The sequence below is a fragment of the Planococcus citri genome, chromosome 2, assembly GCF_950023065.1.
Source record: "Planococcus citri chromosome 2, ihPlaCitr1.1, whole genome shotgun sequence".
Lineage (NCBI taxonomy): Eukaryota > Metazoa > Arthropoda > Insecta > Hemiptera > Pseudococcidae > Planococcus > Planococcus citri.
The window spans coordinates 62,704,416-62,716,960 of record NC_088678.1 but is presented as its reverse complement, the minus strand read 5'-3'; the positions used below and the strand labels follow the sequence as shown (position 1 = coordinate 62,716,960).

At 33.2% G+C, this 12,545-nt stretch overlaps 1 protein-coding gene across 8 annotated transcripts in view; it reads left to right on the top strand.

Moving 5' to 3' along the window:
• The window catches only part of cno (canoe), a 199,279-nt gene that overhangs the window by 164,450 nt on the left and 22,284 nt on the right, over nt 1-12,545 (top strand). For 7 of the 8 annotated variants that reach the window (XM_065352083.1, XM_065352081.1, XM_065352086.1 and 4 more), the window contains 6 exons: nt 458-579; nt 4,220-4,486; nt 7,679-7,958; nt 11,764-11,927; nt 12,006-12,108; nt 12,191-12,466. In XM_065352083.1, the coding sequence (XP_065208155.1) occupies nt 458-579; nt 4,220-4,486; nt 7,679-7,958; nt 11,764-11,927; nt 12,006-12,108; nt 12,191-12,466 (1,212 nt within the window). The remainder of the gene's footprint in view (nt 1-457; nt 580-4,219; nt 4,487-7,678; nt 7,959-11,763; nt 11,928-12,005; nt 12,109-12,190; nt 12,467-12,545) is intronic. The other variant, XM_065352085.1, reaches the window with a different exon arrangement.

The window sequence follows — 12,545 nt, the reverse complement described above, 5'->3', positions numbered from 1 at the left end:
ATGAAATTTCGTGGAAGAAATTTGATTTTGAAATAATTTGAATTTTAGCCATAATGACCCCCTTTCCACCCCAAAAAAACATGAAAAACAAGTTTTTTTCTTATGTAAGAATTAAAAAAAAAATTATACGTACAATTTTTATTTTGCTAGCTGCAAAAGGTTTATCTGCCTAATGATTTTGACCTGACAAAATAAAAGACCAAAAAAAAAAAGTTACACTATTACGCTAAATTAAATACTAAAAGTTTTTCATCCGACGTAGTTTAATAATTGGGGGGTTTCTCGATGAAAAATGAACCAAAAAAAGTTAGATACTTGTTTGTGCGAATGTTCGGTAAGTATTCATTTTGTTTACGGGCTTAGTTCCTGGTGTTCTTTTTTTCTCGTCGTCGATTTTTTCACAACTTTTGCAGCCCTCCGCCAGCAGCATATCTAATTAAGTGATTTTTCATTACAGAACGGAGCTATCGTTAAATTCGGCCGAATTCATTGTTTTCGTTTTCTCGATCCGTATTTCGAAGAAAGACTCAGACAACGCCATGATTCGCTACGAAGTATCCACGAATACGCTTACGATAGGTAATTATACGATGTTAATTAGTCTACCGTGTGTGTGGGCTTTTTATAAATACGTACATATTTTTTTACGTAGGCTTTGTTGAACTCTTAAGTAGTTTTTTTTTTTTGGCAGAAAAAAAAGGCAACATAGAATTATTTATGCGAGACTTGTAAATCACATTTGTCGTAATAATACGACGCGTTTGTTCGTTATCGAGCAATGTATTTTAATGTGGGTAGAGAAAAAAATGAGCCTACCGAAAGGGTAGATAGGGAGGTACGTACTTTATCGGGTTAATTTTATTTCGTTGTAGTCCCTACACGCAACCGAACATGATCGCTTTGTCGCTTCATGAGATCAGCCCCCTGCCATCTTTCGCTCCTCTCGAAGGGCCTTTTTGTTTCAAATTTCAAAATTTCAGAGACTTAATTGGTTTATAGTTGTGGTGCAACTAACCCTATTAGTCGAACAAAGTGTTTTGTGTTCACTGTTTCGAACTTGAAGCACATATAAAGTAATTATTCGATTTGTTATCGTACCCTGATTTACCTCTCTCTACCATTTTGTGGAAATAATTTAATATTAATTCGCACATACGCCATTTGTAGGTACGTGTATATGTACCTTGATTGTAGTTAGTGTATAGTTAGATATTGGGGTTAGGTTATTAGGTGCACTGCTAATTTAACACTCGTTGAGTGCTTTTCAAAGGTACAACTCCGTAAGCTGATCGGATAAAGCTTTATACAACGAGCAGGTAAATCTAAAGTAGACGTAGCTCTATAGCTACGTGTTAACCAGCCAGAGGAAGATTTTAGATTTTAATTGAAGATAATTGCAGCGGTTTTCATCCTCATCGTTGTACGATGAATGAAGTATATAGCTTGGAAAAGTGAACCGAGCGACAGATTCGAAAGACTTAGGATGAGAATGAGATGTGGTAATGGAGTTAAAAGTCGAGTGGATAATTGAATGGAAGTTTTTGAAACCATACGAAAGTTTACCTAATGCTGCGTGCGTCACCGTCTTCTGTGCAATTTTGTGTATAGCGAAATGAATGGATAGGATTTGTTTTTGCGAGGATGAGGAGGAAGAGAAGGACTACGAGTGCAGTTGATACGTGATGCTAGCTAGCTGCTGTAATTCTGACTAAATATTGTGACGTAAATGTAATATTGGCTCGGTTTGATGAGTAGGAAGAGACGAACAAGCAACAAGCAGAAAGTGGTTTCTGTGGCGAGAGTTTTGCAAAGTTTTTGCCTTTCGTGCTCTTTTATTTCGGTGTAAATATTATACGAGCGATGCGAATTACTCGTAAATGATTCGACTTTTGACTTTCGAGTGCTCGGGTCTTTTCATTGCGAGAATCTTTTTCGATGCGATGGTACAGAGAAAGACTACAGAATGACGGATGAGGTTAGTTTATGAAAGATTTGATGTTGTGAAGTGGTGGTTCAATCGTTTGCTATTAGCCATGGGAACAGGGTGCTCGAAAAAATATATTTTTGGTTAGTTATTCGATGAGGAATGAGCTGGAATTTCAACGATTCGAGAAATGGTTTGTTGAGTTTAATCCTTGATGAGGTTACTGATTGTAAAATTGATGAATTTTTTGAATTTTAATTTGACTTTTGTTTCAAAAAATATGAAGAAAAGGAGTTAAGTAGAAGGCTTCTTAGATTGTGAAGATGTGTTTGAAAAAAAAAAAAAAAATCAGTTTGATGAGTTTGATTGTTGAGGAGATCGCTGTTAGTAAAGTGAATTGATTTTTTCGATTTTTATTGCTCTCACCCTCTAAAATTGTCGGATTTTTGTGAAAAAATAACTGAAAATTTTAGCCATTAATTGAAAATTGAGCCATGCTGGAAGCTCCCTCCCTTCTCCCTCCATTGAAAAAGTTTTAAGAAGCAAAAAAATATTTTTCATGAAAAATTCTCAATTTACGTTGCACATCCAAGTTGAAAAAAAAACTTCAAAAATGGGAGAGCTTTGAGTGTGGTTTTTTTTTTGAAAAGAAGATTATCTATTTTTAGAGCAACTTCAACATAGAAATTAAACATTTAAAAAACATTTCCATTATTTCAATGTTTTTGATTTTTTTTCAAATTTTTGGGACTTTATACGGTTGGACATTTTTTTGGAAAGGAGCTTTTGTAGGAACCTGTACAATTTTTCAGAAGAATTTTCATCAATTTTCGTTTCATTTGTGTTGATTTTTTTTTTCATTTTTTGAACATTTGAAGGGGCTCTGAATTTGGGAAAGAAATATTGTTTTGATCCAAAGGGAGGATTGTTTTCAAAAGATGGGTATTCAGAAAATCTGTTGCAAAAATCGAAAATTTTTGTGAGACTTTTTTCAAATAATTTTTTTTTTGATTTTTCAAACTTTGAGGAGTTTTTTGGAACCACTTTTTTAGGACCCAAGGGATGAAATCCAGCAACTCCGGGGGATGGGAGCTGTCAACAGTTTAAATTGATTAAAAAAATATGTTGTTCAAGTTGAATGGGTAGATATGGGACTGGTCAACTTGAAAAAGTTTTAGATTTTGATGCTTTGATATCTACTTACCTTACCTGTTGAAAATAATTTCAGTGAAGCCAATTTCATTAAATATTCAATTTTTTGTCGATTGTCTACATGTCTACCTTCTTGCTCGTCCCTTATCATTATTGGTTGTACATACTACTCAAAGATTGGTAGATAATTAATAACTTTTCGATTCCCCAAGGTTTTAATCGAGAAACAATTTTGGACATGTGTTTAAATTTTTCAATTATTCTTTTCGAGTTTCAATTTGTTTTCAATTTGAACAAGGCTTAGGAGGGCGAAATTATGCTCTGTTTGATGATTCATTCGAGACCTTCAAAGCGCCTCGATGAAAAACATCGCGTGTGCTTTATTTTGGCCAGACCTTGAGTGAAAAAAATTCTCGATTGGTTCGATGTCACTGTTTTATCGCTAGTTTGGCTTCCCCCTCTCTCCCTTCACTTTCTTATCTTTGATGATATTTTCTGAAGTAGGCTACTTCGAGACAAGAAAAAAATTTCAAGCTGTCATGTTCGTTTGCTGTGTGGGTGAATTTTTTATTTAAAAAAAACAGTAGAAAGTATTCAGTGTTGCCATTTTAATGAAACAGAAAAATAACGTCATTTTATCACGAGGGAAATTTCTTATACATTTTTTTTTTTTTTTTTTTTTGTTTGAAATTGGTCTCGATTATTTAATTAATCGAAGATGGAAGAATTTATTTAAGGATTTAAAACCTAGCACAACTTTTGATTTTTTTTTGATTTTTTGAGTGTTTCACAAGCATTTTTTTCTTTCATTTTTTTTCAATTTATGTTTTGCTTCACTGTAAAAAAAATACCTTAGAACGTATTTGCTTTGCGAATCAGCTTATCGCCTATTTAGACTCGAATTTATCATATTCTCGTCAAATCATCAATATTATGTAAATTGATGTAAATTTTCAATTTTTATGTAAAAAAAAAAACAGAACAAAAACCAGTTCGTGTCAATATCCCCAATATCATTCGTAATATACTTTAAACCCCTCATTCGTATACAGTAGCCTCGTTGTTCGATATTCATATTCATCGCATGTGTGAGAATGGCTTTGTGTTATATGGCTTTTGTGTGTTACCTTGATTGGGCCACAGACAATCGACTAAAGAAGAAACCTCTAGCCAGACTACCCTAAGCATGGATCGCAAATCACCCCGAAATGTCTCGCTGCAACATCAACATCAACAACTCCACCAACTGCAGCAACAACAAAATATAACCGATCCGCAACTGGCGCATAATTTTGAGACGACGTTCGATGTTGATGGCAATATCGAGACAAGATCGACGTCTAGTCAAGGCAATAAAGAGGACTCTAGATCTCAACGTTCGGTCGGAAGTGGTAGCAAAGATGGAAATAGGTATTTATTATACAGTACAAAATATGAAATACTCGTATCATAATGCAAGGCCCCGCATCCCTCTGCGAAGCGCTTGTTTTCTTATCATTTTTTTTATCATATCGGTATCACTGTATTGACACATTTTTTTCTTGTGTGTGTGTTTTGTTGATGATAATGGTGATCGTAGTGTAAATATTGCACGTTGAGTTTATCAAATATTCATACATAATAATTACATAACATATTAGATAGATACGTGTACATTATAGGAAGGGTTTTAGTACATATTATGGAATTTTAAATGGGTATTTCGTAAGTGGTGGACCCACATGAATTTTTTGGTAGGTTAAAAAGTGGGCTGTGATCAGACACGACAGTGACAAGATTTGATTTTAATTACATAAAATCAAGAAAATTATTGTTCCTTTCTGAAAAATTCGTTCAATTTTTCAAGATTAGAATATTTTCAAACAAAATTTTGGTCTACTCAGAATTTTTGTTTGCGCTTTGCTTGGACAAAATTTTGCTGATCTTGTCTTTAATGATGTAACTCTAATTTCAACTTGACTGTCCTCTCCTCTTTGAACAGATTTCAAAATTTTGAAAAATCGACCAAGGATTCAGGATGAATTTTTAAAAAGAACTTCGTCAAGAAGAGAGGTAGAAGGAAATGAAAAATTAATAATTCAAAAATTTCAAAAAATTTTAAAAATTGTTTTATCAATTTTTCTCTGTTTTTATTTTTTTTTTCAAATTTTGTTTTTGATAGGTATTTGAAAAATGCTTTGATTTCAACTTTTTTAATATATAAAACTTTGTTTTTCTATTTTCTAATTCTGATTTTTTTTTTTTAAATTAAAAGCAAAAGTTTCGTGATTATTTATAATCTTTTTTCAGAATTCCCAAATGTCGAAATGATTTCTTGTTTTGAGAGGAGGTTGGGTTGTGAGGGAGGGGGGATGGAGTTGGTTCTGGTAAGTGAATTGGCACTGCGACGCAAAGTGGCTGACATCTAGCGGCGAACGTTCGAAATGCTGAAAACGGGTCCAGTTGTACAGAGAGGATAGGGAGAAATCGCGTTTTTTAATTTTTACGCAAAAACAGTAGGGTTTTTTACCAATTGTATAGGGCATCATTTAAAGGGAATTTAATTTCCGATTTTTTGGTATAAAAAAAAATGAACTTCGACCATTTCCAACGCGACAAATTCAATTTTCGTGTAGCAAATTTCACCCGTTTTCAACATTTCACAAAAATTTTTATCGGTAAATCCCAATTTTTTTAATTTTCTCAGTAATCAGCATTTTCTCCTCTTTACATTAATATAATTACCAGATTTTTAGCTTCAATACTCGCGAAGAAATTCAATTGAAAAGTTGTAAAATGCTGAAAACGGGTGAAAGAAATTATCAAAATTCAATTTTTTTACACCAAAAAATCGGAAATTAAATTCTCTTAAAATAATGTTTTATACATAATAGCAAAAAACCCTACCGTTTTTGAGTAAAAATTAAAAAACGCGATTTCTCCCTATCCTCTCTGTACAACTGGACCCGTTTTCAACTTTACGTTTCGGCGCGTAGCAGCGCGCTCTATGTATCCGTCGCACAGCCAATTCATTTGCGTTTTTTTCTTCTTCAAAAAACGTTTTTTTTGAGAAATTTTTTAAAAAATAATATGCAACTGTTGAATAAATTAAAAAATGTTTTTGTTTTCTTATTGAGACGAAGAGCCATGTAAAGAGCGTTGCTTCAGTCGTCCCCCCCTCACCTCCCCAATGGAACGAAATCTCATTTGGCACTATGTTTTTAAAAAATAAAAAAAATCGAAATAATTACACCTATTCGTCATTTTGTTGAAATATTGAAAAATTAACACATCAATTTTCTAAACTCAAATCAAAACTCGATAAAAGGAGAACAAATTTCTCTAAAAACATTAATTATATTTTTTTATTGAATTCTAAAAAAAGTGGTGCATTTTTTTCTTCTTTTTTTTTGATTTAAATAAGTTAAAATCTGAGAAAATAGTTAATTAACCAGTTTTGCTAAAACTGAAGTAATTTGAATAAGAGAAAGAAATAGTTTCAAAATAATTCATAAGATCCGAAAAAATTTTTAAATATTAAAATGAAGTGTCAAAACATGTTTGTGAAAAAAAAATTGGATAACATTTTTTTTAAGAATCTAAGTAAGTGTTTTTAAAATATGAAGCTATAAAAAATGTTGAAAAATCATGAAACATTTTTTGCAAAAAATACAATTTTTTAAAATAGAAACAAAATCTGAAATGGAAAAGGAATTCTATTTGACAAAATCTTTAGAGATTCAGTTGAAGTTTTAGGAAATCAATTTGAAATTCTATCAAAAAAAAATTATGTAAGTATTAGGTAAATGACTCATTTTATTTTCAGAAAAGTGGGGAGGACGTACTTTCTCGAATATGTAATTGAGAAAAACATGAATATTTTGAAAAAGTAGAAATTCTTCCCTCCTCCTCCCCCCAATTTACCAAAATACATAGTTAAAAGTATCTTGAGTGATATTTTGGTATTTTATTGAAACATTATGAAATTGAAATAAGGGCCAAACTTTTTTCAATATGACAAACATCAACGTTTAGTACCAAAACTTTTACATTGGTGTATAGGGTGTCTCTAAAATTACGAGCCATCTTACATTTTTGACAAATTCGAAGATTTTTTTGTTTGTTTAAATAATCTGACTTTCACAATTAATAATATTAAAAAAAAAAAAAAAAAAAAAACGTTTTGGACATTCTGAATCTGGACTTGGATTTTTTTCGCTGGTATTGGTCGACCTTGTTACAAAAAATGCAGCTTCATTGATTTCTTAATGAAATCTTTTTGATTAATCAGAACTTGAACTGTAAGAACAGTCTTTGTTCATTATTCTGCGAATTTTAAATTGAAGTGTTCCTTGTATTTCATGATTTTTTTTTCGAGTGAGACAATTCTAGTTTATTGGAGTCTGTTTGAACGATACCCAACCCAAGTCTGAGATCTACGATTTTCACCATTTCAGCTTACCAATTTTTATTTCTAATTCTTTTACCAATTCTGATCACAGTCCACGAATTTGAAAAACTCTTTCAAAAAATTACCTATCTAATTCATAATTTAGAATCAAACTACTTCACAGAATCAAATATTTCGTTCGCCATATTAAACGAACTATTCGTATGTTACAGAATACCAGGATCGTCGTACCAGCGCTCCGGTACCGATGCTATTTTACCAGCGGTATTAGAAATCCGCGAAGAGACCGAGGAGGCTTTGCTAAACGAGATCGTATCATCGCTCAATCCGAACGTACCGAGTTTCAAACTAGCACCAGCGTATTGCTTGTACTTGATGGCCAGATATCGTGCTTCCACTCATTACAGGCCGGAGCTTACGCCTACCGAAAGGGCACATCGATTGACGTTGATGCTAGAACGTGTAGCTACGCTTATTTTGAACATTATCCAGGTGCGAAATACCTCACATCACATCTACTACTCTACACACATACTCGTATTTATGCATATTTTCGCCATCGTCGTCGTCATCGTCATCGCGCCTAACGATACATGTGACACTTGCTCGCTTGACGGGTATTAATTTAGAGGCTTTTTACGCACGTTTAACGAGCTCAACACGTCCGTCGTGGCGAATAATTGATATAGACGGTTCTTTTTTTCCTCCTGTTCTTGCTCCCTGAAACGGTAATTTTTTTCAGCCGATAGGCTCATGCTCGCAGCGTAGGGCTAATGAGCTTTCGACGTACGGTGTACGTACGTAAACGATTAAAATAATCGTATCAGGGTGGGGTGGGGGGTACGGTTTTATAAAAGCTCGCTTCGGGAGCGATGAAGCTTTTTCACAACCGTGTATTGTCATAACAGACATCGACGCCATTAATTGCGCTATTTTTTTTTCAAACGGATATAATCGCGTCGTGGACACGAAATTAGGCAGCTGGGTAGAGTAGGGGGTGAAGTTTTATTTGTTCAGTTTGCGAAATAACGTTTGGTATTTTACTCGATCTGGAAAAAAAAAGGCTTCGTCGTATACGTAATTATACCTACGCATCGGACAATAAGGTTTTTTTTCGCAATATCTACCCCTCTCCGGCCACCTTTTATCCCAAATTTCGAGATAGCGTGCGTATTCACCTCATATGTATGTATCGTATTATGTTGTAGTATGTGTAGAAGAACGAAGGCGAGTTTTTCGTATTTTCTTGACCTTGAGTAGAAGTGGCGTTGTGGTTTTTTTTTTCGAAAGGTCTTTTTGTAAATGGTCGTATGTGTTTGTTGAAGTTATACGTTTGAAATTTATAGGCTAAGGGCGTAACGTGAGATTTAGATTTTTTAACCCCTTCCTTATTTTTTATTTATTATTTTTCTTCATTTTCAAAGAGGTAAAATTAATAGTTTGACTGCCGAACGAACGTTTGGCAATAAATTATCATGATAGGTTTCCCCATTAGTAATTAAGCTCGAGACCTGGTTTATTATTTATGCGTATTTTAGAATGTAAACGATTGATTTCCATTTTCTTTGTCGCAGCGTGTTTTTCTTGTCATGTAGATACGTGATGTGGGTTTGTCGAGTGACCTGTCAGGTGTGTTGGTGGAATGAAACAGGGAAGGGGTGTTTGTTTAATGTTTGTGTGGAAAATTACTCGATTCGTGTGTTTGAAAAGTCAGATGTGGGAGAAAATTGAAGAAAAAAGGTTGTAAAAATCATAGAAAGTCATTAAATCAGCTCGAAATTGATCTTTTAAAATTTATAATACTTCTAAAAATCTATAAATTGAAATGAAAAGGTATTAAAAATACTGGATTTTGATATTTCTTCGAATGGCAGCATTGTTGATAAATGCATACTTTTTTCGAATATTTATATTTTCTTCCATCAAATATTTTACTGGGGAGGGGGGGGGGGTACAAAAAACAAGATATTCTGAGAATTTTAAACCCCTCAAATTCAATTTTTTGGAAAATTCTGTGTCAAAATCTAGCTGAGGAACATTTTGAACTATCTCTCTGATTAAAATAAAACCAAGCCAGATCGAAAGAGCATGTCCTAAGTCTGCCATCAACAAAATTTCAGATGTTCGAGTTCATTTTTGGATTTTTGAAGAATTTTTGAAAATTTTAAAAACGAAAAGTGTTTTTATGACAATTTTTCTACTGCATTAATTTTTTTTTTTCAAACGAAATGAACCGATTCATTAATATTACCCCCTCCCTTTTTCCAAACACTCACACTTCCAAGATTACCGGGTTTTAGATCATTCTGAAGCCTCCAGCGAGATTTCGTTTTTCTCCAGGAATTTCAAATGGCTCTGAAAAGGCTGAAAATTAAGTTCAGCCCTTATTTTTTTAATATTCCAACAAAAAACTGCTCGTGATTTCATTTGTGAAAATTTCATTTTTTCATCATTTTTCTAACTAGAATCTGCAAGTTACAGGTTGAGCAATTTGAAATTTTTGGAAAAGACTGAAGTTTTTCTGGAGGTTTTAGTCCAAAATGGCCTAAAATTGATAGTTTTTTTTTTTTTTTTTTTTAGACATTGACTCATTTTTTTTTGAAAAATATATTTTATAAAAAACTTGAAAAATCACCATTAAATTTTTTTTTTGAATTTTCCAAATTTTTAAAAAATTGCTGAATCTCAAAAAATGATCTTTATTAACTAAAATTTTGGTTATTGGGGTTTTCGGACATGCCCTTTTGGTTTAGCTGGGTTTAGTTCAAATCTAAGGGTGTCAGTTCACAAAGTTCTGTGTGAGCTTCAAAAAAAGTTTTTTGGATTGCTTGTTTAGAAAAATGGCCTGAAAAGTTGTAAAAAATTGAAGTTTAAAGAACTAGAGATAACGATTTACGAAATCCTAACTGGCTGAATGAATTTCTCGATGTATTTCTCCAAAATTGAGACCTGAAAATTTTATGTAAAAATTAGAACATTAAAAAAATTTAAAAAAATGGGCTCGAAAATGTGTGTTTGTAATTCCAAAATTTTTTCATTTTTGACTATGAAATCTTTGATTCTTTTTTCGTTTTCAACGACCCTGACGAGGTAGAAGTTTTAAGCAGCTTTTGTAATTTTTCTCTTTACATTTATACATAATATTAATAGGTCATTTTTTCACATTTAAAGCCTTTCTTCTTCCCTCCCACAAACCAAAATATTCAAGTTGAGAATAAATATATTCTTTTAATGGATAATATTGTCAAATTTTTCTCAATTTTCTCATTTTTTTCGTTTCTTTTTTAATTTATTTTTCCAACGATTTTTCATCGATAAACGAAACAATTTTCATCAATTTTTTGTTTCAATTTTGGTCACTATGGAACATTGTTGAAATTCAAGTATAAATCGTATGAATCTTTCAGAATGAATTCAGAAAATTTTCAAAAAATTTGCACACAATTTTGCACTTTTTGAGAAGTTTTTTTTTAATTGGGCCAAGTCAAAAAAATTGTAGGTAACTGTAAAGCTTGATGAGCCACTGAGGAGCATTGTGATTGGTCAAGTTATGCTTTTGGGCAAAATAAAATGAATCCCTTTTAGCCAGTTGAAAAAAAATGACGTGGCAATGAAAACACCAGTTGACTTACCCTTTTCTTCTCCTCCATCATAAGATGTTTTTCGCAATTATTTTACGATATAAAAATACTCGATTCATTCGACTAGATAGAATATCTCGCTGAGACTTGAATCTTAATCTACTATCGCAAAAGCTTATTTTTTTCACCCTATAAATAATCTTATCTACTCGTGCTGCAGATTCATAGCATCCTCGCTCGTCGAAATGACCCGACAATAAAAACGTTAGTAGTAAAAAATACATTAATGATAAAAGGGGAGTTTGATTAGGCTTCCAAGGATGTTAAATTTTTAAGACGATACTCGCATCAGCTGAGCTACGTTAATTGACTCGGTGAAAAAAAGCGCTTAAGGTTACGAGTGAAAAAAAAATGTAAATTTTACGCTATATTACTTCGTCGGGTTGTAAGTTGCTCAGTTGAGATTCAAAAAGAACGGAAAGGGAAAGAGAAGAGGAGCTATTGGTATAATTTTAAAACTCTCTTGAAGAGCCTTCGTGTTCCCTTTTTTTCTTCTTCGTCTTTAAAGTGAGAGAAGACGTCGTATAAGATGAGAGATTCACGCGATGTTTCTTTTACTTTATTTTCCCCCTTTTGCAGTACCTACCTTTAGTAGACTACGAAAGTATTAACTTGTTCATCTATGTACTTAACTTACGAACTTAATTTTATTACAGGAACCTTACTGCGATAAGGAGCACTACTGCGATATTAAATCGTTGGCTTTATGGCTGGCCAATTCATCGGAGTTGTTATTTTTTCTACAATTCGATCGGCATCTGTTTGCTTTCTCGAAAGACGCTCGTCGTATTCTGAGTGATTCCGTTCAGATATCGTTTCGGTAAGTTGGAATAGGTCTATGGTTGAATTTGGAGGTTTTAAATTGCCAAATATTAATAAACGTGGTGTTTCGTTGCAGGCATTTAGTGAAACGTATCCAGAAGAGTGAATTGGCTGCAGTTATGCCTCATTTTTTCGCCGATAAAGACGATACTAGTCATGAATCAGAAGATTCGCCTACCGTAAGTAGTGCCAATTCACCTGAGGGAGATCTTATGATTTAGACCGGAGAATTTACTGATTTTTTTTTTTGTTTTTGTACAGGTGTTAGGTGTTCTAGCGTCAGCGATGGCGTTACTGCGCAGATACCGAGTCAACGTTGCCTTAACCGTACAATTATTTAGTCATTTGTTTCATTACATAAACGTATGGGCTTTCAACACGCTAATAGCGTCTAATACTAATTACTGTTCGCGATTGTGGGGCCATAGACTGAAGTCCAGACTGGCTCAGATTGAGGCCTGGGCTGAAAGACAAGGATTAGAGATTTCCACCGATACACATCTTGCTAGGATTGTTCAAGCTGCTCATCTTTTACAGGTAGAGTAACATCATTCTTTAATACAAGCAAAAGAATCGAAGATGGGATAGAAAGAAACAGTTGAAAATTAATCTATGG